Source organism: Salpingoeca rosetta, assembly GCF_000188695.1.
Source record: "Salpingoeca rosetta unplaced genomic scaffold supercont1.14, whole genome shotgun sequence".
In the NCBI taxonomy this organism is placed as follows: Eukaryota; class Choanoflagellata; order Craspedida; family Salpingoecidae; genus Salpingoeca; species Salpingoeca rosetta.
The window spans coordinates 373,411-395,910 of NW_004754920.1; the positions used below are offsets into that span (position 1 = coordinate 373,411).

Genomic DNA, 22,500 nt, shown 5'->3' on the forward strand with positions numbered 1-22,500 from the left:
CAACAAGGAGTACAACAACAACAGCAACAAGGAGTACAACAACAACAACAACAACAACAACAACAACAACAACAACAACAACAACAACAACATCTACAACAACATCTACAACAACAACAACAACAACAACATCTACAACATCTACTACAACAACAACAACAACAACAACAACAACGAGTACCACGACGAGTACCACGACGAGTACTACGACGACAACCACGAGTACTACGACTACAACAACATCTACAACAACAACAACAACAACAACAACAACAACAACAACAACAACAACAACAACAACAACAACAACAACAACAACAACAACAACAACAACGGTGCCTGTTGTGTCGTGTGTTGGTGGGGAAGACGACGTCACAGGGGAGGCCTGTGAATGCAACCTGAACGACTGCTTCGCCTGCGATGTGGATGTGATGGCGGATGCAGCGACGTGCACATTTTGCTCCAACTTCCGGTTCCTGCTGGATGGCCGCTGCCACACGAACTGCACGTTCAAGGATGGTTATGTGGAATCGAACGCCGTCTTCTTTGGCAGCCGCTGCGTCAATGAGACAATGGACACTCAATCCACCACCACCACGACAACGACGACGACCGCCGCCACGGCGACGACGACAACGGCCACCACGGCAATGCCGACAACAACGTCCACCATGATGCTGGATCTATCCATGTGCATCAACGGTGTTGCCCTTGACAGCGGCGAGCCGTGCGATTGCGGCACGGCGTTCTGCGTATCGTGCGACCTGCTCCCATCGGGTGATGCAGGGGAGTGCACGCTGTGCGGGTCAAGCAAGTACTTGCACGCTGGCGGTTGTCTGGACGATTGTGATCACGTTCGCGGCGTTGTACCCGTGGGCACCGGCGAAATTGGTCGCGAGTGTATGCATGAGGGTGATGTCATCACGACGACGACGACAACAACAACAACAACGAGTGAGAAGGTTGAGTTTACGACGACCACAACCACTACAACAACGTTGTCATCGTCATCGACGTCGTCTTCTTCTTCTTCCTCTGCAACAACAACAACAACAACAACAACAACAACAACAACAACATCTACAACAACAACAACAACAACAACAACAACAACAACAACATCTACAACAACAACAACAACATCTACAACAACAACAACAACATCTACAACAACAACAACAACAACAACAACATCTACAACAACAACATCTACAACAACAACAACAACAACAACATCTACAACAACAACATCTACAACAACAACAACAACTACAACAACAACAACAACAACAACAACAACAACAACAACCTTGTCATCATCATCGACGTCGTCTTCTTCGTCATCCTCCACGTCCTCGTCATCCTCCTCCTCCTCTTCAACAACAACAACTACAACTACTACTACTACAACTACTACTACTACTACTACTACAACAACTACAACAACAACAACAACAACAACAACAACAACAACAACAACAACAACTACTACTACTACTACTACTACTACTACTACTACTACGACTACTACTACTACTACTACTACTACTACTACTACTACTACTACTACTACTACTACTACAACAACTACAACGACGACAACAACTACAACGACGACAACAGCGACGACGACGAAGATGTTCGAAGTGACGACGACATCTACCACTTCTGTTCCTGACACAACCATTACTACCACCATGACAGAGGTTGACACGACAACAACGTCGACCACGGAGGTCGGCAGTGGCACGGTGACAATATCGCTACCAACAACAACTTCTACAACCACAATTACGACTACCACTACAACAGCAACAACTACCACTACGACTACAACTACAACTACACCTACAACCACGACAACTACAACGATGTCATCAACTTCGTCTTCTTCGTCATCCTCAACGTCCTCCTCTTCAACAACTACTACAACTACAACTACTACTACATTGTCATCATCATCGACGTCGTCTTCTTCGTCATCCTCCACATCCTCGTCATCCTCCTCTTCTACAACAACTTCTACTACAACTGCTACTGCTACTACCACGACCACTACCACTACCTCTTTGGCAGTGGACACCACCACCACAACTAGTTCCTTTGTCATCACAACAACAACAACAACAACAACAACAACAACAACAACAACAACAACAACAACAACAACAACAACAACAACAATGACAGCAACGACGACGACTGTCGTTGTCACAAGCACGAGCACCATGCCAACCACAGCCACACTCACCACAGCCCCTGGCAGTGGTAGTGGTTCTTTGACTCTCTCACCAACAATGTCTACGTCAACCACTGCTTCAGCTCCAACGTCCTCAGACGCTGGTGGAAGTGGCTCGCTCACCATGCCCATGACGACGACGACGACAACAACAACAACAACAACAACAACAACAACAACAACAACTTCGACTGCCGACCTGAGTGGTAGTGGGTCTGGAGCCTTCATGGAGTTCACCACACCCGCACCTTCAACGGCATCAACGACAACGGCAGCGCCCTGAGCGCATGTTAGCTTGGTCACTTGATGGTTTCAAGCACACTACACTCGTTACACTTTCCTGATGACTTTCCTTTGCTTGTGTTCAGCCTGATCTGTTCGTTACCCCTGCTGTTGAGAGAGACCATGTTTTCTTTGCTTTGGCTGGTCTATGTTTCATTATTTGCTCTGTGTTAGTGTGTTGTCAACACAGCTGAAGAGTGACAGAGTCGGCGAGTGAGAGCTGCAGACGGGGCGAGGTTGAGGGGGGGGGGGTTGGGATATATGCACCGCTGTTCTACTGTCTTGCTTGCGTCGATGCAACTGTACAAGAACAACATCGACATGGCACTCGCAACAGCAGAGGTGCGCGAGTGCGTCAGCACACACACACACACACACACACACACATATGCACATACACACACACACACACACACACACACACACTGTCTAAGCGACAGTCGCAGCACTACACATGAGCCTCGCACCGAGGCACTTGGTTTCTATCTATCTATTGATTCACTTTTCTTTCTATCTATGAGGCGCCTGCTCTCACACCCATTCGCCCATGCACACCGCTGCCCCTTGTTTTGCCGCAATTGCTTTCCCCATCTCTGAGCGCTGGGAGCAGTGTAAGATTTCAGCGAGTTTTCCCCCTTTGTGCCTGAATTCAGTCGCTGAGGATGGGTTTGCTGACGGAGGAAGCAAGACAGCGGCGGCTGGTGGCTGCCGTGAGCAGGTTTGAGGTGCCAGTGCTGGTGCTTCTGACTTGCGTTGGCATTGCCTCGTTGGGTCTCATGTGCTTGGACGATGTGAACGAGCCCGTGCACCAACAAGAGAATGCGCTCATCACGGGCGCCGCTGGCCCGAGTAAGTGTGTGTGTGTGTGTGTGTGTGTGTGTGTGTGTGTGTGTGTCTGTGTCTGTGTGTCTGTGTCTGTGTGTCTGTGTCTGTGTGTCTGTGTCTGTGTGTCTGTGTCTGTGTGTCTGTGTGTCTGTGTCTGTGTGTGTGTGTCTGTCTGTATGTCTGTGTCTGTGTGTGTGTGTGTCTGTCTGTCTGTGTGTCTGTGTCTGTGTGTGTGTGCTGTATGACATTTTGCACCTCGCGCCTTTTGATGCGCCTTGTGCACCTCATGCACCTTGTGTATCTTGAACCAGCTCACGCCTCACACCTCACACGTTCCCCGTTTCATGCTTCACACGCTCTTCCTTCCCACACTACGAAGCTGTTACTCGGGAGATGGCACTGGCAGCAATGGGGCTGGCGGATGCCCTTGCACACACAGGTCTCGACACACATGCCATTGCGGACGAGCTGCAGCAGCGGGGGCTGCGCCCTGTCATGCACAACTTCACGTCAGATAGTTCCAACGTGTACTCGATCGTGCGGTCTTCGCGGGGTGACGGCACCGAGGGCATGGTGTTGCACGCGCCTCTGGAGCCAGGCAACGCCAACGGCGTTGCCAGTGCCGTAATTCTCGCCCAGCACATCGCAGGTAGATCCCACCGTACTTCTTTCACTGTGCTGTCATACTCCTGTGAGGCTGTGTGCCACTACTGGCTGGTCAACACCCTAAACGACAACTTGCTTTGATCATTGATTGTGTTCCGGTACTTCGCCTTGCTAGGCCAATCCTTCTGGGCCAAGGATGTTGTGCTGTTGTTCACGTCGCAGGGACACGCAGGGGCGCTCGCTTGGACGCAGGCTCACTTGAATGGTTTGTGTATGTGTGCGTGCGTGCGTGTGCGTGCGTGCGTGTGCGTGCGTGTGTGTGTGTGTGTTTGGCGTATGCATGTGTGTGTCGTGTGTGTGTGTGTGCATATGTGTGTCGTGTGTGTGTGTGTGTGTGTGTGTGTGTGTGTGTGTGTGTGTGTGTGTGTGTGTGTGTGTAAATTGTCACCGCCACTGTTCTTCCCTTCAATGCTTCAACAAGCTGATCCTGATACACTATTTGCTGTATCTGTGTGACTTGGATGTGTGACAGGCAAGCTGCCCGTCCCTGTTCCAGCGGCGCTTGAGTCCGGGCTGACAGTGGCTGCATCACAGCCCACCTTTGATGCCATCCATCTGGACCTGATGGGATTCAATGGTCAGATGCCCAACATGGACTTGGTCCTCGTCCTCATGGCGTCCCGCCTGCCAACCACAGTCGGGCATCAGGTTGGGTGTGTGTGTGTGTGTGTGTGTGTGTGTGTGTGTGTGTGTGTCTGTGTGTCTGTGTGTGTGTGTGTGTGTGTGTCTGTGTGTGTGTGTCTGTCTGTCTGTCTGTCTGTCTGTCTGTCTGTCTGTTTGGACGTGTGAGCGAATACGAGAATGTGCCGCCACGTGTGCCAATTCAACTATGCATATATGCTTCGTCATTGTACCCATGGTCTTGCTCACACATCCAATCTCACGTGTATTCCTTTATGCACGCACATGCGACCCAGCAGGTGCAGACATCTGCGCGTTCGACATCCGTATTTGAAACACAGCTGGATGTCCTCGGCAAATCGCTCTTGCAGCAGGTGACCACACACACACACACACACACACACACACACACACACACACACATGCAAACACACACACACACACACATGCAAACACAAAACACGCACACGCATTCTGAACCCCCTCCCCCGGCCTCCATTCCTTGATCGCACAGGCCACGTGTCTGCCCAGTGGATACCATGCCGCGCTGCTGAACGAGAACATCCCAATTTTCACGGTCCGCACTGTACCAATGCGCTCGCCTTCCGAGCATTCCCAATCGAGAAAGGGGCGGTACCACCTGCAGCAGTACCTGGGCCTGCTGGAGGGCGCCTTGCGCTCCATGAACAACATGGGCCAGCGGTTTAACCTGTCCTTCACCTACTACTTTCTGCTCGCGCGTCAGCGGTTTGTGTCCATAGGCCGGTACCTTCCCGGCTGGATGGCTGCGTTGGTGGCAGTGGTGGTGCGGGTGATGGTGGCGTGGCTGAAGCTCGGTGGTGACTTGACAGTGAAGGGCAACAACGACAACGATCGTGCTGATGTTGATGATGTTCTTGATGATGATTTTGACGATAATGGTGATGGCAGAGCGAGTGTGGATCGTGGTGGTGATGGTGATGCTAGTGGTGGTGATGATGGCAGCGAAACGCGGGACACATCCGCAGTTGCGGTGCGGAGGAACCGCGCCCGAAGAGAAGGAGAGCAAGCACAAGATGCTCATGCTGCTCGTGATGATGTTGATGTTGGCGGTGGTGATGATGATGGCAGCAGTGAGGAGGAAGTGGTAGCGGAGGAAAGAGACAGTGAGGGTTTGGATGAGAAAGGAACGCTTGCGTCGTGGTCATCATCATCGTCGTCGTCGCTGTCATCATCATCATCGTCATCATCATCTTCATCTTCCCTTTCATCATCGTCGCTGAACGATGATGAGGAGGGGGATATGGGTGCTGCGCCAGCATCTGTACTTCACAGCAATACCCCTGCACAGGCAGCTACCGCTGCTACTGATGATACTCCGGGCACCTGCGTTGCTGGGCTGCGTCTCAACCATCTGCCTTGGTCGATCAGGTCACGGACAGTGGCAATTGGACAGGCGGTCCTGTTGTCCGTTGCAGGATTCGCACTGCCGCTGGCACTCGTGCTTCAGCAGCAGCAGCAGCAGCAGCAGCAGCAGCTGCTGCAGCGCGCGCCGACAGATGCACACACGTCGCTGTTTGGAGCAGACTCGCCCACGCTCAACACAGCGAATGCAGACGCAACGCAGTCGGCGTCATCAGTGTCGGCTGCGTCTCCGTTGCTGTCGTTTGATGACGTCGTGCTCGCAACCGCCCGCGCACTCGTCAATATGGGAATCACCTTCCACGTCGGCAGCAACCCCGCTCCGGTCTCATCATCGTCACCACCATCATCGCCATCATCGCCATCATCACCGCCAGCAGTAGATCAGGCAGTGTCGGCGTTTGTTGCGCGCACCACGGCGCCGCTCCCCGCTGACACATCGACAGCTGCGCTGGTACCCGTTGTGTATGCAATCGCATGCACCCTCGCGTGTCTTGCTGGCGTTGCGGCAGCCAGAGCCACGGCCAACGTGCTGCTGGATGTCGCTGGTGACGGCGATGACGACAGAGGCGGTGGTGGAGATGATGATCATTGTGAAGGTGAAGCAGATGATGCTGGAGATGGTGGAGATGAGCTTGGAGGGCACGTTGGTGACAAGGAGAACACAACCGTCACTGGTCCCAGTGGTGAGCCTGCCCCTGCCCCTGCCACGGCTCGAAGCGATGAGGAGGAGGAGGAGGTGTGGGCTGCGTTGCCAGTTGTGCTGCTGCTGGTTGGCGGGATGCTGTGTGCAACGGTGATGGTTTTGAACCTTGGCATCTTCATCGCCATCTTGTCGCTCGGCTGCTGGCCTCTCATGCTGGCATCGCTGTCGTGCACAATGCGCAGTCAGACCGAGAGCAGCAACCGTTGCCATTGGCGTGATGACAGACACAGTGCCATCGCCAGCAGCGCCAGCAGCGCCAGCAGTGAGAGGCGTGGGTGGTGGGCATGGGGGAACTGTAAGGCCAGGATGCGGTTGTGGGCAGCGCGGTTTGTGGTGTGTTCTGTGCACCCGGTGAGTGTGATCGCGGCGCTTACTGCGTGGTCACCCGTGGAGGTGGGGATGATATTCGCACATGCGCGGGCGTTGCATGCTGTTTGCGTGTGGCTCCACCCGCTCGTGTTTGGTGTCTGGGTACCCATGGCCACGCTCGCATGCTTCCTGGTCACGCGGTGATCGAATACACAATTTGTAATAAGACCTGACTGACTTCATGTGGAATGCAACAAATCTAGAATTTACTCGACAGTTTTTCGACATTAATGCAAGTCGCAGGGATTCGTGATCCGTGCATGCTTGCATGGCCCACTCAAGGTGCACGCGCGCATACACACACACACACACACATACATGTAGAAAGACAGACAACCCCAAAACAGGAGATCACTGCATGCCAAGGGTGGCCGGGATGCTCTCGTAGAGGCTCTTGAGAGCTTGGCGACGACGCACGTCTTCTGGGTCGCTCTTGGCCAGGACCGACTCCTTCAGTGCGGCATTCTCCTCCTCGTACGCGCCGACTTCCTCGGTGGAGAAGGGCGTATCCACGCTGGCTGGAAACATCAAGGAATAGCCGAGGCCGAGCAGGTGCTCCTTGGTCACTCGCTCCACAATCTTGATCTGGTCCTCCGTGAGCTGCTTCTTGTACTTCTCGGTGTTCGTTGCCAAGATTTCACCCTGTGCCAGGTTGCGCCACATCTCGGACGCTGCGGCCCGCTTGCGCCCCTCCTCGCTCTGCGCAAAGTCCTGGCGGTAGGTTGGGTTGAACTTGAAGCCGAGGAAGGTGCAGAGGCGCTGCAGCGTTGAGTCTGGGTCTGCTGTCAGCTCCTCGTACGAAACCTTGATGACTTGTTTGGGGTAGGTCTGCAGCACGTGTTGCACGTGGTCCTGCAGCTTGGCCCATTTCTTGGCGATGGCGTACACGTGCTTCTCACCATCGATAGCCTTGGTGAAGGACAGGGCCACCTCACGAGGGTCGCGGTAGAGGTAGATGAACTTGACACGGCTTCCGTAGTAGTCGACAAGCTTGTCGGCGTGCTTGGAGTAGTTCATGGCCTTGCAGATCCACTTGGTGCAGCCGCCTTGAATGGCGTTGGTGTTCATGAGGGCATCGAAGACACCCATCACGCTGCGTTCAGCGCATGCCTCGAGAACCTCCTGCGTGCTCACCCCATCCATGCTCTCCCAGGGCACAGGATTGGCGCGCACGATGTTGCGGGAGAGTGAGACAAATGCCTCAAAGGTGGCGTCATCTTGGAGGCGAGACTCGTCAACAACGCGCGGGAGAACCTCGTCGAGGTACTTGGGAGGATGGGGTGCTGCGACCTTATCGTGCAAAGACAGCAGAAGCTGAAGGAGGTTGGAACCGCTCCGCTGGCATCCAATCAGGAACACGGGCTGCACGTCGTCTTGGCTGGCCATGGTGCTTCGTGTTTGGTGCTTTTGGTGCTTGGTGAAGTGGTGCTTGGTCAAATGATGGTGCTAGGTGCTAGGTGCTTGGCGCTTGGCGCTTGGTGCTTGGCGCTTGGCGCTTGGTGGGCGTTTGATGCTTTGTGAGGAGGTATGTGGGCGTGCCGGTAATGACGTCATCGGCAAGTACATAACCACACCCGTCTTGGTCAAATGATGGTGCTAGGTGCTAGGTGCTTGGCGCTTGCTGCTTGGCGCTTGGTGGGCGTTTGATGCTTTGTGAAAGTAGTTCAACTTCATGAAGTCGGTAGGAGGAGGTATGTGGGCGTGCCGGTAATGACGTCATCGGCAAGTACATAACCACACCCGTGATGAGTAAACCGCACAACACAACATAACCATTGATTCCCCCACACCACACCACAGGGCAGGTGCAACACAACACGTGACAACGCACCAGAACAAACACACCAGAACAAACACCACAACGCAACACAACACAACACAACTAACACAACACAACACAACAACCACACCACACCAAATAAACTCACAACACAACCCAACACACCGACGACATGGGCGGCCTCGACATATCAGGCGATGTCGTGGCTGTGGCAGCATCCACCGTGGGCTCTGTGCTGATGCTCAGTCTCGTGGGCGTCTTCGTGGCACACTATCCAAAGCACCCATCTGGCGATGTTCGTCTATCAGGTCGGTGGTTTGGTCTCCCGCCATCGCGCTGCAACGAATTTGGCTATGTCTGGTAGTCGTTCAGCAGGTTGTGGGACCGATTGTGAAGCACGCGCCTGGCGCGTTTCGTTTTGCCCCAAGTTTGTCACGATGCCTTTGCTTTCTGTTCGGTGTAGGCATGCTGCAACAGTCATCCATTCGTCAGATTGCAAAAGTGGCGACGACCGTGTATATCCCATGCTTGGCATTCACCCGGCTTGGAAGCCGCCTGTCCATTGATACCATGAAAGAAGTGTGGCCGATGGTGCTCTACGCACCAGGTTAGAAGAAAGGGGGGCCTGCGATGTGCTTTTGTGATGTGCTCATTGTGGCGGTATGTGGTATGCAGTGCATTGTGTGACGTGGATATGCGACATTGAATTGTACTGCGTCATGCATGGTGCTTGGAATGTGTGGGAAACCGGCCCCAATACCACCGCCGGCCCTGTTCCGTGTTGGTCATCACGACACCTGCACGCGACGCACGAGCAGTCTTGTGAAACGTAGTTGTGGTAGTGAGCACACGCCACAGCGCAACACTCCCGCGTATCTATTGCGATCACTCACGCACGCCACCGGTTACTCTGTTACTTGCAATGTGTTTGAACGATGCTCAGCTCAGTGTCTGCTGGGCACGTTGGTGGCCTGGCTTGTGTGCCGCGTGTTTCTTGTTCCAAAGCAGTTCCGGCAAGAGTTCATTCTCGCTTGCTCACACCCCAACATGATTGCGGTGCCCCTGGTCATGCTCGAGGTCAGTGAGTCACATCGCCTACATAGCAAGCTGTGAAAGTGCCTCCTTCCTTCTCCTGGCATTGTTGCTGCGTTTGCGTGCCTTGTCCATGAGTTGGGCGGGAAGAAAGCGCGTCACTGTGACAGGATGACGTGAAGGAGTGTGTGCGTGAAGTGCATTGATCAGCCGATTGCTTGCACATGCGCTGACCAGATGGCTTGCTTCCTTGCGTGGATGTGTGTCGCCTGTGCGTGCTTGTTGATGGTCTGTTCTACCAGGTTCTCTGCCAGCAGTCACAGCTCGCTGGGGAGGACTCCTGTTCAGAGCGATCGGCCGCCTTTGTCTTCGTGTCTGTCGTGGGCTGGTACCTGTACTTCTGGACAGTCGGCCTTGAAACTATCAAGCACCTGAGTGTAAGTGCCAAGTGGGAAATGCTGGTGACATCAGCGGGCTAAGTTCGGTTTCCACGAAGCTCTGCCGGCTTGCACAGGCCTACACACCCCGCGCTCACAGCACCATAACCCACTTGCTTCCAACGAGCCAATTTATGGTGCAATCGATTGCCCTCTTGATCAGACTTGAAACGCGCGAAAACTCACGATGCAGTGAAACTTGTCTTGTTGCTTGTTGTTGACGACGGCAGCCTGAGACTCAAGCGCTTGAAGCGAACCAAGGTGGCGAGGGTTCGTCCACCATATGGCAATCACTGAAGCAGCTTGTCAACAACTTCTTCAATCCTCCGCTCATCGGATCGTTGTCAGGCCTCGTTGTTGGGCTTGTGCCAGAGCTTCAGGTACTCGTAGTTTAGAACACGCACCTCCTACACACACACACACATACACACACATCTGAACGTGAAAGTATATCTGATCATTGAACACTTTTCCCGTCCATCACGACACACGCTGTTTGCATGCTTGTGCTTGTGCTTTGCTGACATGTCACTGTGTCAGTCACACACAGAGAGATCCACCAACCCATCGTCCTACGCGTATGCAACACACTGAACACATTACATCTCACGACGGTATCCACCCATCCTTCGCCCTTGCGTTTGCCGTTTGCTCCCTGCCTTGCCCAACTCAGGATTTGTTCTTTGGCGGCAAGGCACCTCTGCTCTTCTCGACATCTGCAGCCAAGACGTACGCCGCAGCTGTAGTCGGGGTCATGTCAACAGTCATGTTTGTGACGCTCGGCAAGTCCATCCCCAGCCTTGACCTGAGGGAGCACGCGGCAAAGCTGCTTCGAATGTTTAGGCCCGCAGACAAGAGGTCGCTGGAGGATGTTGAAGTTGCTGGTCCCGATGACACCAGTACGAACAGCAGTGTGCAACTGATGGCTTCACGTGACAGCATCAGCGTGGGCGCGGTGCTCGCTGGTCCAAGTCAATGTTCAGACCAGCCATCGTCTCACCAGCAGCAGCACACGGTTCCCGCTTCGTATGACGACAACGGCGTGCTGCTGATCGACGTTGATCGTGTCCTCGAAGAGAACCACCTTTCTCTTGCCCTTGCACGGGCCAACGGCCAGGATGACGCTCGTGCGACAAGTTCTGCTACTGTTCCACCATCAGCAACCGCACTGAAGCTGCTTGTCCCAGCCACGAGCAACGCCACAACAACACCAGAACAGAAGCAAGAGAAGGACCACCAATCCGCAGCGAGCTGGGGTGCCCGCAACCTGGTGCTGTTTGTTGTGACGTCCATGCTTGTCTTACCCGGCTCCAAGCTTGGACTCATCATCTGGCTTGGGCCACACGTGTTTGGCAGTGGCGCCAACGCCGCACTTGTTCAACTCGTGCTGTGCATTCAGAGCATCACGCCAACTGCGAATCTTCTTGTGGTGGTGTGTCAGCGGGAGGGTGCACGCGCATCTGCTGAGCGCATGTCACGGGGCATTCTCCTGCAGTACACGGTTGCCATTGGCTCACTGCTCATCTTCACCGCGCTCGGTGTTGCCGCGTTCTACTGACGCAACAGCGCCTGTGTGTTTTGTCTTGTGTGAGGGGCTGTGTGCGTGTGTGTGTAATTGATGTCTCTCCAACACTGTTGTGAGTCTTCGTATGCGTGACCATGCATTGCCACTTCTGAATGCAGTATGTGCTGTGTGAATTGCTTCATTTCATAACGAAACCACAGCATCGAGTAAAGGAAACGCATGGCGCCTGAGAAGCAACCATGTCAATCAACACACACACGAGCTTCAACACAGGCATTCAGGAACACACACGCACACGCACGCACGCACGCACGCACGCACATAATCACACACACACACACACGCACCCATGTCAATCAACACACACACGGGCTTCACAGGCATTCAGGAACACACACACACACACACGCACACGCACACACACACACAGAGTGTTATCCGCCGTGTTGAAAGAAGAACGTCAGGCGTGGCGTGTGGGTGCGTTTAGTTGAGTTCGAGGCAGTCCTTGGGCACACGTCCCCGTTTGCCGCCGCGCTCGGCCATGATCCAGTCCTCCGGGACGGAGGCGTCGTTTGGAAACACGAGCAGCACTTCATCTGCGGTGATGGTCAACTCCTCCTCGCTCTCCGCATTTCGGTTCGCCAGCGCTTTGGCAGTCATCTGGGTATGTGCGTGCGTGAATGTGCATGTGTGAATGTGCGTGCGTGAATGTACGTGCGTGTATGTGCGTGCATGTGTGAATGTGCGTGCGTGAATGTACGTGCGTGCGTGAATGTACGTGCGTGAATGTGCGTGTGAATGTGTGCGTGTGCGTGTGTATGTGTGTGTATGTGTGAAAACGGAGAACAGCATCATCAGCATCACCTTCCCCCCCTGCCACGTCACCGTACCCCCACCGGCGGTTCGCTGTCGAGCGACGTGTCGTCCAGTGGCGCCATGTTTGGATCAGCGCTCCTGTGCACATGTGCATGCACACACACACACACGTTCATTGTTCGCACATGCACATGCACATGCACATGCACATGGATTTGCACGCGCGTGCATGAAGTGAGGGTGTCCATGGGTTCACACACGCACACATGTACACACACTTGTACACGCACACATGTACATGCACTCATGTGCACGATCACATTCCACGCCAAAGACCGTTCATCTTACGTGCTTGGTGGCGTTGCCTGTGCAATGCCCATGTCCCTGTGTTTCGCATTCACACACGTGCACGCGTGAGTGAGATGCACAACAGTGATGAGGCGTATCTCGAAATTGCACTTGTTCCAGCCTGCAAATGCTCCAATGTTCGCGACAACGCACCACCACTACGACGACTACCATCACCACCACTACGACGCACCACCACTACCACCACTATCACCACCACCACCACTAGCACTATCATTGTCACCACGCGCGTGCAACTCACTGCTCGAAAGCGGATGCGAGGTCCGCCAGCTCTTTGGCGGCCTCCTCAAAGTAGCGCTGCTGCGATTTGATCAGCGACAGCAGCCGGCTCGCGTGCTCCTCCTGACGCAACGTAGCCCACGTGGTGATATGTGTATATGTGTGTGTGTGTGTGTGGTGTGGAGTAAATGGTGAGCCTGCACAAGAAGAGTGAGGCAGTGCGCAATGCAACACGGAAGCTCATGATTCAAGAAACGCACGTACGCACGTACGCACGCACACACGCACACACGCACACGCACGCACACACACACACAAAACCACCGCACGTTTTTCTTGTCGGTGTTTTCGAGGATGAGTTTGACGCTTTCGTATTTGTCGTCAAAGACGGTCTGCTTCGTCATCAGCTCAGCCTCCGCCTGATGACGATGGTAATGATGATGATGGTGGTGGTGGCGGTGACGATGAACGGAGGATGATGGCGTGAGTGTGGTTGCTTCGGGGAGTTGCTCAGTCGCTGTGCACCGTGTGCAAACACAACGTTACACACAAGCATACACACACAGACACAAACGCGCACACACAGACACATTCAAACACACACACACACACAGCACCTGCTGCTGTTTCTCTGGAGACGCCTTCTTGACACGCGACTTGGCGGCATCGAGATCAAGACGCAGCGAATTCAGCGCCCGGCGCTCGGCCTGACATTGGTGGTGGTGGTGGTGGTGGTGGTGATGGTGGTGGTGTGGGGATGGGTGCAAAACCGAGCGTAGTGTGGAATGGAAACAAGGAACAATTAACCTCGCAATTATCCACACACGCACACACGCACATACACATGCACACACGCACACCACGTACATGCGTGTTGTGCCTTTCCCCTTCCTCTTCTCTCTGTGTCCACGCACCGCTGCACGCTTGAGGTCTGACTGGACAAACTGCTTGAGCGGCTCAACAAATTGCGACTGCACATCTCGTGTCAACTCCGTGAACCGGGCGCCCACGGAAACCTCCGCCTCGCCTGCACGCTGCAGCGCCGCACCTGTGTTGTGTTGTGGTGTGTGAGTGTGTGTCGCTTGTGAGAGTGTTTGCAGAGTGGTGTGAGAGGTGACCATGCCACCTTCCAAACCATCACTCGACTCCACGCCCCCTCCTTCCACATCACACACACACACACACACGCAAACACACACACACACACACGCACACACACACACACACACACACACACACACTCACTCACTCACTCACACACACACATACACACACTCACACACACACACATACACACACACATACACACCACTCCCTCCTCCCGTTCACTTGTCCACATATGCGCACCGTATTGGGTGTCGGTGCCCACGGCATCGGCCGCCTCGAGGAAACTGTTGCCGAGTGCTTCCAGCTCGTTGATGTGCGCACGTGACGGCCGCTTCAGTCGCGCATACACGCTCGCCTCAAACCGTCGGCCTGCCCACGCGTGAATGTGTGTGTGTGTGTGTGTGTGTGTGTGTGTGTGTGTGTGCAATGGGTGTATGCACATGTGCATGTACACATGCATGTACACGTGTGTGTGTGTGTGTGTGTGTGTGTGGTAGCGCAAGTGTGACGAGAAAGAGCAACGGCACAGTAAGGCTGAGTCAAAGTTGCTCACTTGGGTTTGGTTGGAGGTATGCAGACGTCGCCTTCAGCATCTTCTCCGTTTGCCTGTTACAGGTCAAAACACATGATGACAGAGGGTCAGGGAGAAGGGTGAGGCGGTGTAAGCTGCGCACACGAGACAACGCAGCCATTCATGTGCAAGCACACACACACATGTACGCACACAGAGTCACCTGCACACATTCTCAGCGAGCAGCAACGCACAGACCGCACATACGAGGCACTCACGTCTTCATGGCGTCTGTCTTGTTGGCGAGGGCCGTGAAATCCTCATCGTACTCCGTCTTCTCGGCCCGGCCAAACTTCTCGCCCGTGTACTGCACGCATGTGTGCAACACCCGACGTACCAAGCGTGCATGCATGAGTGACAAACGTACGTGAGTGACAAGCGTGCATGAGTGACAAGTGTGTGAGTGCTAAGCGTGTATGAGTGCCAAGCGTGTGCGAGTGCCAAGCGTGCATGAGCAGGTCGCTAGATTCGCACACCAACGCACACCGACGCACACCAACACACACCTACACACATCCGCAACCACAACCATAGAACAGCACCTGCTTGGCACGGGCAAAGCGGGAAGCGATCTTGTCCATCGTCGGTTGGCTGTTCTTCGCCTTGGCTCGCTTGCTAGATGGTGTTGTTTGGCGTTGCTTCTCGTTCGTCTTCTTCTGCGTGTCACAATAGCGGAACACACGCGCAAAACACATGAGCAAAATGAACAGAATGCAACACACACACACACACCAACACACAAACACACAAACACACAAACACATGAAGGAGGAAGCCACCCGAAGCGCAGCTCACCATAGCTTCCACTCGCTCTCGCTCACTCACAGCGCTCCCACCACTGCTTGCTGTGCTTTGCTGACTCACCGCTCCGCTGAAGAAATCGTGGTTGTTGGCGATTGGTGAATGTCATGCACGACTTTTCGTTCGCGCCAAAGAGCAAAGACGCGCGAAAACAACAACAGCAAACACGTCCGTGCACGGATACGGTGATGCATGCATGGTGGTGTAGTGGTGAGGGTGACATGGCTGTTGTTGTTGTTGTTGTTGTTGTTGTTGTTGTTGTTGTTGTTGTTGTTGTTGTTGTTGTTGTTGTTGTTGTTGTTGTTGTTGTTGTTGTTGTTGTTGTTGTTGTTGTTGTTGTTGTTGTTGTTGTTGTTGTTGTTGTTGTTGTTGTTGTTGTTGTTGTTGTTGTTGTTGTTGTTGTTCACTTGTTGTGGTGGCGCTGCTGGAGCAAGATGATTGTGCTCGTGTTTGTCATTGCTCTGTCAACTGCGCTCACTGTCGTTGCTGTGCGTTTCTTTTGCGTGTGGTGGTCGACAGTTGATGATTCCAAGCAGCATCATCAACAGCAGCAGGATAATCAGCAGCAGCAGCAGCCAGCGAAAGGAACCGCCGCGATGCCCACCGTGCCAAGATCACTGAGCGATGGCGACAACGGCGCCAAGCGTCGTGTGGAGCGCTCTGCGTCTGGGTCGAAGAAATGGAAGGCTGGTGGCAAGAACAGCAACCCTGAAAGCCAGGACTCGGCGTTTGTCGATGTAAGCCTGCCATTGCTGCTGCGAGACCATATCCACACTCAAGTGCCAACACGATGGCGACTGCCCTTCAATCTCGCACACGAACACACACACACACACACACGCATCATTGGCAAGCTGTGTGTCAACGCTGATTTGTTTGCATGGGCTCGGTTTACGCTCACAGGAGCTGGGCGACATGGGCACAAACGGCGAGCGCATCTCTGACGTGGCGCGCCCACCTGCCAAACCCATGGATTCCAGGTGAGTGTGAGTGGATGTGTGTGTGAGTGTGTGTGTGTGTGTGTGCGTGTGTTAGTGTGCGCGCGCGTGTGTGCGTGTGTGTGTGTGTGTGCGTGTGAGTGTGTGCGAATGAGTGAGTGTGTGTGTGAGTGACTGTGTCAGTGTCAGTGTCAAACAACCTGCCTGCCTGTTGACAAGGAATTAGCTTGTAGCTCAGTCACAAGCCCTCATACACCACGTTCCTTTGATGCGACATGATTTCTCCTCGACAGCAAAGAGGCGTTTGTGTTCCAGCAGCTGGATCTCGACTCGTACCTGGACGTGCCGCTGCCCGGCATGCCCGGTCCGCAGCGCGGGAACGTGCAGATTTTCCGGCTCTTTGGCGTCACCAAGGGCGGCAACAGCGTTCTGTGCGTTGAAAAACTACATTGTGTGTCTGTGTGTGTTTTTTGTGTGTTTGTATGTTTGCGTGTTTGTGTGTGTATGTGTGTGTGTGTGTGTTTGAGACCTCACTTCTTGTCCTTCCTTGATATTGCCTCGCTTCGTTCTCCACCGTGCAACAGGATGCACGTGCACGGGTTCTGCCCCTTCATCTACACACCAGCGCCTGCCAACTTCACCCCGTCCATGGTGTGCATGTGCACATGTGTGTGTGATGAGCTTTGGCGTTGTTCCTCTCGCATCTCTCCCTCTCCTGCTCTCTCCTGCTCTCTTGCATACATCTCTCGCAATTTCTCTCCCTCTCCTCCTGTCTGCGTTTCTTTTTACGTCATCTGATTCGATTGTGTGTGCACACGTGTGGTGGCTGGCAGCTTGGCGAGTTCAAGATGGCACTCGACAAGCAGATCAAGGAAACCACGTCCAGCGCAAAGGTTCGCGGCCGTGCTGTTGTTGCTGCTGTTGTTGCTGCTGCTGCTGCTGCTGTTGTTGCTGTTGTTGCTGCTGGTGCTGCTGCTATGATTTCGCTATTGTTGCTTCCTGTCGAAGCCCCACTAGCAACACCCATGCTCATACACATACACTCATGCACACACATTACACACACATGTGCACATGTACACTGTCATTCACTCACACTCATACCCATTGACAGGACGTGCCTGAGGTCGTGATGATGGTGGAAATTGTCAGCAAGGAGAGCATCTACGGCTTCCACGTACGTGTGCACAGAAATGTGTGCAGACTGTGTGTGTGTGCGTGTGTGAGTGTGTGCGTGCGTGCGTGCGTGTGTTTGCTTCGTCTTCGTGCGCATGCTATGCTGTTGCTATTGTGGCTGGGTACTCATGGCAGGTCAACATTCGTACCGTGTGTGTGCAAATGCTTGCAGGCAACGGGCAAACGGCCCTTCCTCAAGATTTATCGTAAGGCGGTTACTCGCTTGTCGACAGCTGCTTTGTGTCCACGTCAACCTTTGCAACTTGCCACATGATTGCTTTCATTTCTCTTTTTGCCACGCATCTCCACCCGTGCCTTTGTGTCAAGGGCTCTGATATTCCTTCTCGCTCACCTCATTCATGCTCACATTCCACACGTGCACCCCCCCCCCCCACCATCGCCATCATCAGTTGTGCAGCACAAGTTCATCAACCCTGCCCGCCGCGCTCTTGAGCAAGGCACCATCACCCTCTCAAAGCTCGGCACCCTAGTGCGTCACTGCCCTTGTCTCATGTGTGTGTGTGTGTGTGTCTGTGGTGTGTGTGTGTGTGTGTGTGTGTGTGTGTGTGTGTGTGGTGGAAGTACGGCTGCGGTCGCTCCTGCTGATGCTGCTGATGTCCCTTTCGCTGTCCGTGTGTGCTGCTCACCGGTCTCTGATCCCTGATACCACGTCGCTCACATGACCCACCATCGCCACCATCGCCACCATTGCTTCATCAGTCGTATGAGGTGTACGAGAGCAATCTTGAACTCAACCTTCGCTTCATGGTGGAGACGCAGCTGGTACGAGCGCACACGTGCATGGTGGTGTGGATACTTTGTGTGTACATGCGCACAGCGATTTAAGCGCATGTCAAACTACAATTTGCACAAACACACACATGTGCAAACACACACACACGCAAACACACACACACACACGCAAACACAAACACACACACACACACACAAATGTTCACCGAACAACCCACAAATCGCATACATGACGCAATCCAGGTTGGGTGCAACTGGGTGGAAGTTCCTGCCGGCAAATACAAATTCCGCTCCTTCTCCTCCACGCCAAAGCCAGTCTCACTTGCGCAGGTGCGTATGTCTGTGTGTGTGTGTGTGTATTTGTGCGTATGTGTGTATGTGTGTCTGTGCGTATGTGTGTGCTTTATCACCGCGTCGCCTTCCACGTTCCTGTCGCTCACCCAAGCATTGTTTGCACTTGCATCCAACCACACACATTTTGGCCCACACAAACTGAACCAACACCCACTCCGCACTTATACACATGTGTTCGCCCGTTTGTGTGCGCTGCAGTATGAGCTTGATGTCGCGTTTGATGCGTTCATTTCGCACCCGGCGGAGGACGAGTGGCAGCAGGTGCGATGATGATGATGATGATGATGATGATGGTGATGGTGATGGTGATGGTGGTGGTGATGGTGCTGGTGGGGATGGGGATGACATTGAGCAACGACAACAAAGATGATTGTAATGGCAATTGTGATTGATGTGTGTGGACTTACCGCTCTTACTGCACTGTTCTCATCACATTCCCACCCACGTACACGTACAAACACACGTACAACCACACGTCACGCATGCAACACACACACTTACAAACACACACACACCCTCCATTCTCTCTCCCGCCTCTGCGCAGATTGCGCCGCTTCGGATTTTGTCGTTTGACATTGAGTGCGCGGGCCGCAAGGGCGTGTTCCCCGAGCCAGACAAGGACCCCGTCATCCAGATTGCAAACATGGTGCATGAATGTGTTGTGTTCAACTTGTGTGCGTGTGTCTGTCTGTCTGTCTGTCTGTCTGTCTGTCTGTCTGTCTGTCTGTCTGTCTTGTCTGTCTGTCTGTGTTGAATGTTGCAATGTTTTGCATCTCTCCACTTGCCTCCCCACCGCTGTCCTCCCTATCATTCAATTCACCTGAACTCCGCCCCCCTCCCATCCACCACCACCACCATCGACCTGTTTGTTGTGCTCTGTCAGGTGCAAGTTGAAGGCGAATCGAAGCCGTTTGTGCGGAACGTATTCACGCTCGGCACTTGTGCCCCCATTGTCGGCTCAAAGGTGAGAGGGCGGGATGCACTGTGCTTTTGGTGCAGCAGCGCTCGTGCTCTCGCCTTGCTCTGGCTCTGGCTCTGGCTCTGGCTCTGGCTCTGGGCTTTATTCTTCTTACGTCCACACACACACACACACGTGCACACACACACGTGCACACACACACACACACGTCACGTATCAGGTGATTGCTTGCAAGACGGAGATTGAGCTGCTGGAATCCTGGTCCGCTTTTGTCCGCGAGTGCGATCCGGACATTGTCACAGGTGGGGCGCCGTCTCATGCATGGTGATGTGCACTGCATTGGCAATTGATTCATTGATGATTGCGAGTGTTCTTTGCGTTCTCCAACACCCCGCACATACATACACACACACACACACACACACACACACACACACACACACACACACACACACACACACACACAAACGCGCGCGCCCACACACTCTCTTTCAACCCCATCTGCCACCACCGCAACCATCGCCATGACTGCCATTTGCAGGATACAACATCACCAACTTTGACCTGCCCTTTCTGATGAACCGTGCGAAGCACCTCGGGGCGAGGAAATTCCCCTATCTGGGTACCTATTCGTGCGGTGCTCGTGTTGTCTCTCTCATGTTGTGACATGCACCATGCTGTCTCTTGCTTCGTTACATTTGCGCCTGCAAACACACACTCAAAACACACGTATGCTCTCTTGCCCCTCCCTTCTGCCCGCACCTCTGACACACCCACACCCACATACCCACCGCACTCGATGTTCCCTAGGCCGGTTGCGTAATGTGCAGTCGAAGCTCTCCGAAACAAAGTTTTCGTCCAAAGCGTACGGCACGCGCGAGAGCAAAGTGACGTCCATGGAGGGGCGTGTCCCGCTCGACGTTTTGCAGATTCTTCAGCGCGACTACAAGCTGCGGTCGTACACGCTGAACAGCGTCTCCGCCCACTTTCTCAGCGAGCAGAAGGAGGACGTGCACCACTCGATTATCACGGATCTGCAGAATGGCAATGACGAGACGCGCCGTCGCCTTGCTGTCTACTGTATGAAGGACGCATACCTCCCCCTCAGGTGTGCGGGTGTGTGTATGTTGGTGTGTGTGTCTGTGTGTGTGTGTGTGTGTGTGTGTGTGTGGGTGTGGGTGTGGGTGTGGGTTTGGGTGTGTTGGTGTGGGTGTGTACGTGGGTGTGTACGTGGGTATGTGTGTGTGTGTGTAAGAAGAACTGTTGTTGCGGCCATCACCCTGTTTCATCTCCCTCCGTCCTCCCCCTCACACACGTACACACACACACACGCACAAACAGGCTGCTGTCGAAGCTGATGTGCGTGGTGAACTACATGGAGATGGCGCGTGTGACGGGCGTGCCGCTGAGCTATCTCCTGAGCCGCGGGCAGCAGATCAAGGTCATCTCGCAGCTCATGCGCCACGCGGGCCAGCACGACCTCGTCATCCCCGTCCACGAACGCCAGGTGCGCTGTTTGTGTTGTGTGGATGTGTTGTGTGTGTGTGGGGGGGGGGGGGGTTGTGTGTTTGTGTGTGTGTGTGTGTGTGTGTGTGTGTGTGTGTGTGTGTGAAAGGGGGGTTGTGTGTGTGTTTTATGTGTGTCTGTATGTGTGTGTGTGTTTGGAGTTGGGTGCAGTTCTTATCAACACCCGTCTTTCACTGCCTTCAGTTATTCATCTCTGATTGTGTGTGTGTGTGTGTTGTTGTGTCTCTTCGTCTCCACCCCATGCACCAACGCCGAACTGCAGGGCTCGGATGAGCAGTACGAAGGCGCCACCGTTATCCAGCCCAAGAGAGGTTGGTTGGCCATACACTCAGTTGCGCAGCAATGCACACAGACATGCCATGCCGTGTGCGCGATGCATGCATTCATTCTTCAATTGCTGATGGTGTTGTGCACGATTGACTCGCGACCGTCATCTCTTGTTCTCTTGCACAATCATCACTTTCACTCACTTTCACCACACATTACCACCACTCGTTCACCACCTCGTGTCGCGTTGCTGCACAGGGTACTATGACACGCCGATTGCGACGCTTGATTTCAGCTCGCTGTATCCGTCCATCATGATGGCACACAACCTGTGCTACACGACGCTGCTGTCGCCGCAGGAACGCAGCCACCTCCACCCGGACGACTACATCAAGACACCAAACGGCGATTACTTTGTCAAGGTCAGGGGTGCGGGGGAGTGGACAACCGGTGGTGGAGGTGTGTGAATTGTGGTGCAGAATGGGAAGGTTTAGTGTGCATAATATAGAGACACTCCTTGCAAGCATTGATTCATGAGTTTCACACATACACTCACTCACACATACACACACACTCACATACACATACGCACACGCACACGCACACGCACACGCACACACCCCTCCCCAACCTCCATTCCTGTCCATCTGTGCCGCAACAGAACAAAGTGCGCAAAGGCCTGCTGCCTCTCATTCTGGAGTCGCTGTTGTCTGCGCGCAAACGCGCCAAGGCTGATCTGAAGAAGGAGACAGACCCGTTTCGGAAGTCTGTTCTCAATGGACGGCAGCTTGCCTTGAAGA

The 22,500-nt window shown here is 53.8% G+C and overlaps 6 protein-coding genes across 6 annotated transcripts in view; 4 read left to right on the forward strand and 2 right to left on the reverse strand.

Annotated features, from left to right (window-relative positions):
* Positions 1 to 2,098, forward strand: part of PTSG_12412 (uncharacterized protein) — a gene marked incomplete at its 3' end in the record, with an annotated part of 8,563 nt that extends 6,465 nt beyond the window's left edge. Inside the window, exons 7-8 of the mRNA XM_004993028.1 lie at positions 367 to 790; positions 1,813 to 2,098. Coding sequence (XP_004993085.1) covers positions 367 to 790; positions 1,813 to 2,098 — 710 coding nt within the window. The remainder of the gene's footprint in view (positions 1 to 366; positions 791 to 1,812) is intronic.
* A 1,010-nt stretch (positions 2,099 to 3,108) lies between these two features.
* Positions 3,109 to 7,277, forward strand: PTSG_06195 (uncharacterized protein). The gene is made up of 6 exons (XM_004993029.1): positions 3,109 to 3,374; positions 3,726 to 3,995; positions 4,128 to 4,217; positions 4,485 to 4,660; positions 4,933 to 5,007; positions 5,148 to 7,277. The coding sequence occupies exons 1-6, from the start codon at positions 3,341 to 3,343 to the stop codon at positions 7,251 to 7,253; spliced, it is 2,751 nt and encodes a 916-aa protein (XP_004993086.1). The 5' UTR covers positions 3,109 to 3,340; the 3' UTR covers positions 7,254 to 7,277.
* On the reverse strand, positions 7,251 to 8,538 carry PTSG_06197 (uncharacterized protein). The gene has a single exon (XM_004993030.1). The coding sequence runs from the start codon at positions 8,493 to 8,495 to the stop codon at positions 7,461 to 7,463; it is 1,035 nt and encodes a 344-aa protein (XP_004993087.1). The 5' UTR covers positions 8,496 to 8,538; the 3' UTR covers positions 7,251 to 7,460.
* Positions 8,539 to 8,897: 359 nt separating this feature from the next.
* PTSG_06198 (uncharacterized protein) lies at positions 8,898 to 12,128 on the forward strand. Its single transcript, XM_004993031.1, has 6 exons — positions 8,898 to 9,197; positions 9,353 to 9,496; positions 9,833 to 9,966; positions 10,224 to 10,358; positions 10,589 to 10,738; positions 11,032 to 12,128. Exons 1-6 carry the CDS (start codon positions 9,062 to 9,064, stop codon positions 11,914 to 11,916), a joined length of 1,584 nt encoding a protein of 527 aa, XP_004993088.1. The 5' UTR covers positions 8,898 to 9,061; the 3' UTR covers positions 11,917 to 12,128.
* PTSG_06199 (uncharacterized protein) lies at positions 12,046 to 15,860 on the reverse strand. The gene is made up of 12 exons (XM_004993032.1): positions 15,830 to 15,860; positions 15,508 to 15,621; positions 15,184 to 15,272; positions 14,948 to 15,000; positions 14,635 to 14,763; positions 14,202 to 14,335; positions 13,905 to 13,994; positions 13,617 to 13,706; positions 13,310 to 13,410; positions 13,048 to 13,083; positions 12,774 to 12,837; positions 12,046 to 12,543 (listed from the first exon to the last, which is right to left on the reverse strand). The coding sequence occupies exons 2-12, from the start codon at positions 15,544 to 15,546 to the stop codon at positions 12,367 to 12,369; spliced, it is 1,002 nt and encodes a 333-aa protein (XP_004993089.1). The 5' UTR covers positions 15,547 to 15,621; positions 15,830 to 15,860; the 3' UTR covers positions 12,046 to 12,366.
* A 13-nt stretch (positions 15,861 to 15,873) lies between these two features.
* Positions 15,874 to 22,500, forward strand: part of PTSG_06200 (polymerase) — a gene marked incomplete at its 5' end in the record, with an annotated part of 10,297 nt that continues 3,670 nt past the window's right edge. The window contains 21 exons of the mRNA XM_004993033.1: positions 15,874 to 15,934; positions 16,286 to 16,503; positions 16,670 to 16,746; positions 16,998 to 17,135; positions 17,289 to 17,355; positions 17,538 to 17,597; positions 17,819 to 17,881; positions 18,053 to 18,086; positions 18,291 to 18,370; positions 18,601 to 18,663; positions 18,877 to 18,963; positions 19,186 to 19,248; positions 19,532 to 19,633; positions 19,871 to 19,951; positions 20,127 to 20,208; positions 20,448 to 20,528; positions 20,717 to 21,014; positions 21,248 to 21,413; positions 21,696 to 21,744; positions 21,959 to 22,122; positions 22,362 to 22,500. The exon at positions 22,362 to 22,500 is cut by the window's right edge and continues 130 nt beyond it. Coding sequence (XP_004993090.1) covers positions 15,874 to 15,934; positions 16,286 to 16,503; positions 16,670 to 16,746; positions 16,998 to 17,135; positions 17,289 to 17,355; positions 17,538 to 17,597; positions 17,819 to 17,881; positions 18,053 to 18,086; positions 18,291 to 18,370; positions 18,601 to 18,663; positions 18,877 to 18,963; positions 19,186 to 19,248; positions 19,532 to 19,633; positions 19,871 to 19,951; positions 20,127 to 20,208; positions 20,448 to 20,528; positions 20,717 to 21,014; positions 21,248 to 21,413; positions 21,696 to 21,744; positions 21,959 to 22,122; positions 22,362 to 22,500 — 2,173 coding nt within the window. The remainder of the gene's footprint in view (positions 15,935 to 16,285; positions 16,504 to 16,669; positions 16,747 to 16,997; positions 17,136 to 17,288; positions 17,356 to 17,537; positions 17,598 to 17,818; positions 17,882 to 18,052; positions 18,087 to 18,290; positions 18,371 to 18,600; positions 18,664 to 18,876; positions 18,964 to 19,185; positions 19,249 to 19,531; positions 19,634 to 19,870; positions 19,952 to 20,126; positions 20,209 to 20,447; positions 20,529 to 20,716; positions 21,015 to 21,247; positions 21,414 to 21,695; positions 21,745 to 21,958; positions 22,123 to 22,361) is intronic.

Coding starts and splice junctions, on each gene's coding strand:
- PTSG_06195 (XM_004993029.1), top strand. CDS start 3,341: ATGCGCTCATCACGGGCGCCGCTGGCCCGAGTAA. Junction 3,375..3,725: donor GGCGCCGCTGGCCCGAGTAA/GTGTGTGTGTGT, acceptor CACACTACGAAG/CTGTTACTCGGGAGATGGCA. Junction 4,218..4,484: donor GACGCAGGCTCACTTGAATG/GTTTGTGTATGT, acceptor GATGTGTGACAG/GCAAGCTGCCCGTCCCTGTT.
- PTSG_06197 (XM_004993030.1), bottom strand. CDS start 8,495: ATGGCCAGCCAAGACGACGTGCAGCCCGTGTTCCTGATTGGATGCCAG.
- PTSG_06198 (XM_004993031.1), top strand. CDS start 9,062: ATGGGCGGCCTCGACATATCAGGCGATGTCGTGGCTGTGGCAGCATCC. Junction 9,497..9,832: donor GATGGTGCTCTACGCACCAG/GTTAGAAGAAAG, acceptor AACGATGCTCAG/CTCAGTGTCTGCTGGGCACG. Junction 9,967..10,223: donor TGCCCCTGGTCATGCTCGAG/GTCAGTGAGTCA, acceptor CTGTTCTACCAG/GTTCTCTGCCAGCAGTCACA.
- PTSG_06199 (XM_004993032.1), bottom strand. CDS start 15,546: ATGGACAAGATCGCTTCCCGCTTTGCCCGTGCCAAGCAG. Junction 13,707..13,904: donor CTCCAGAGAAACAGCAGCAG/GTGCTGTGTGTG, acceptor CATCGTCATCAG/GCGGAGGCTGAGCTGATGAC. Junction 12,838..13,047: donor CAGGCAACGCCACCAAGCAC/GTAAGATGAACG, acceptor ACATGTGCACAG/GAGCGCTGATCCAAACATGG.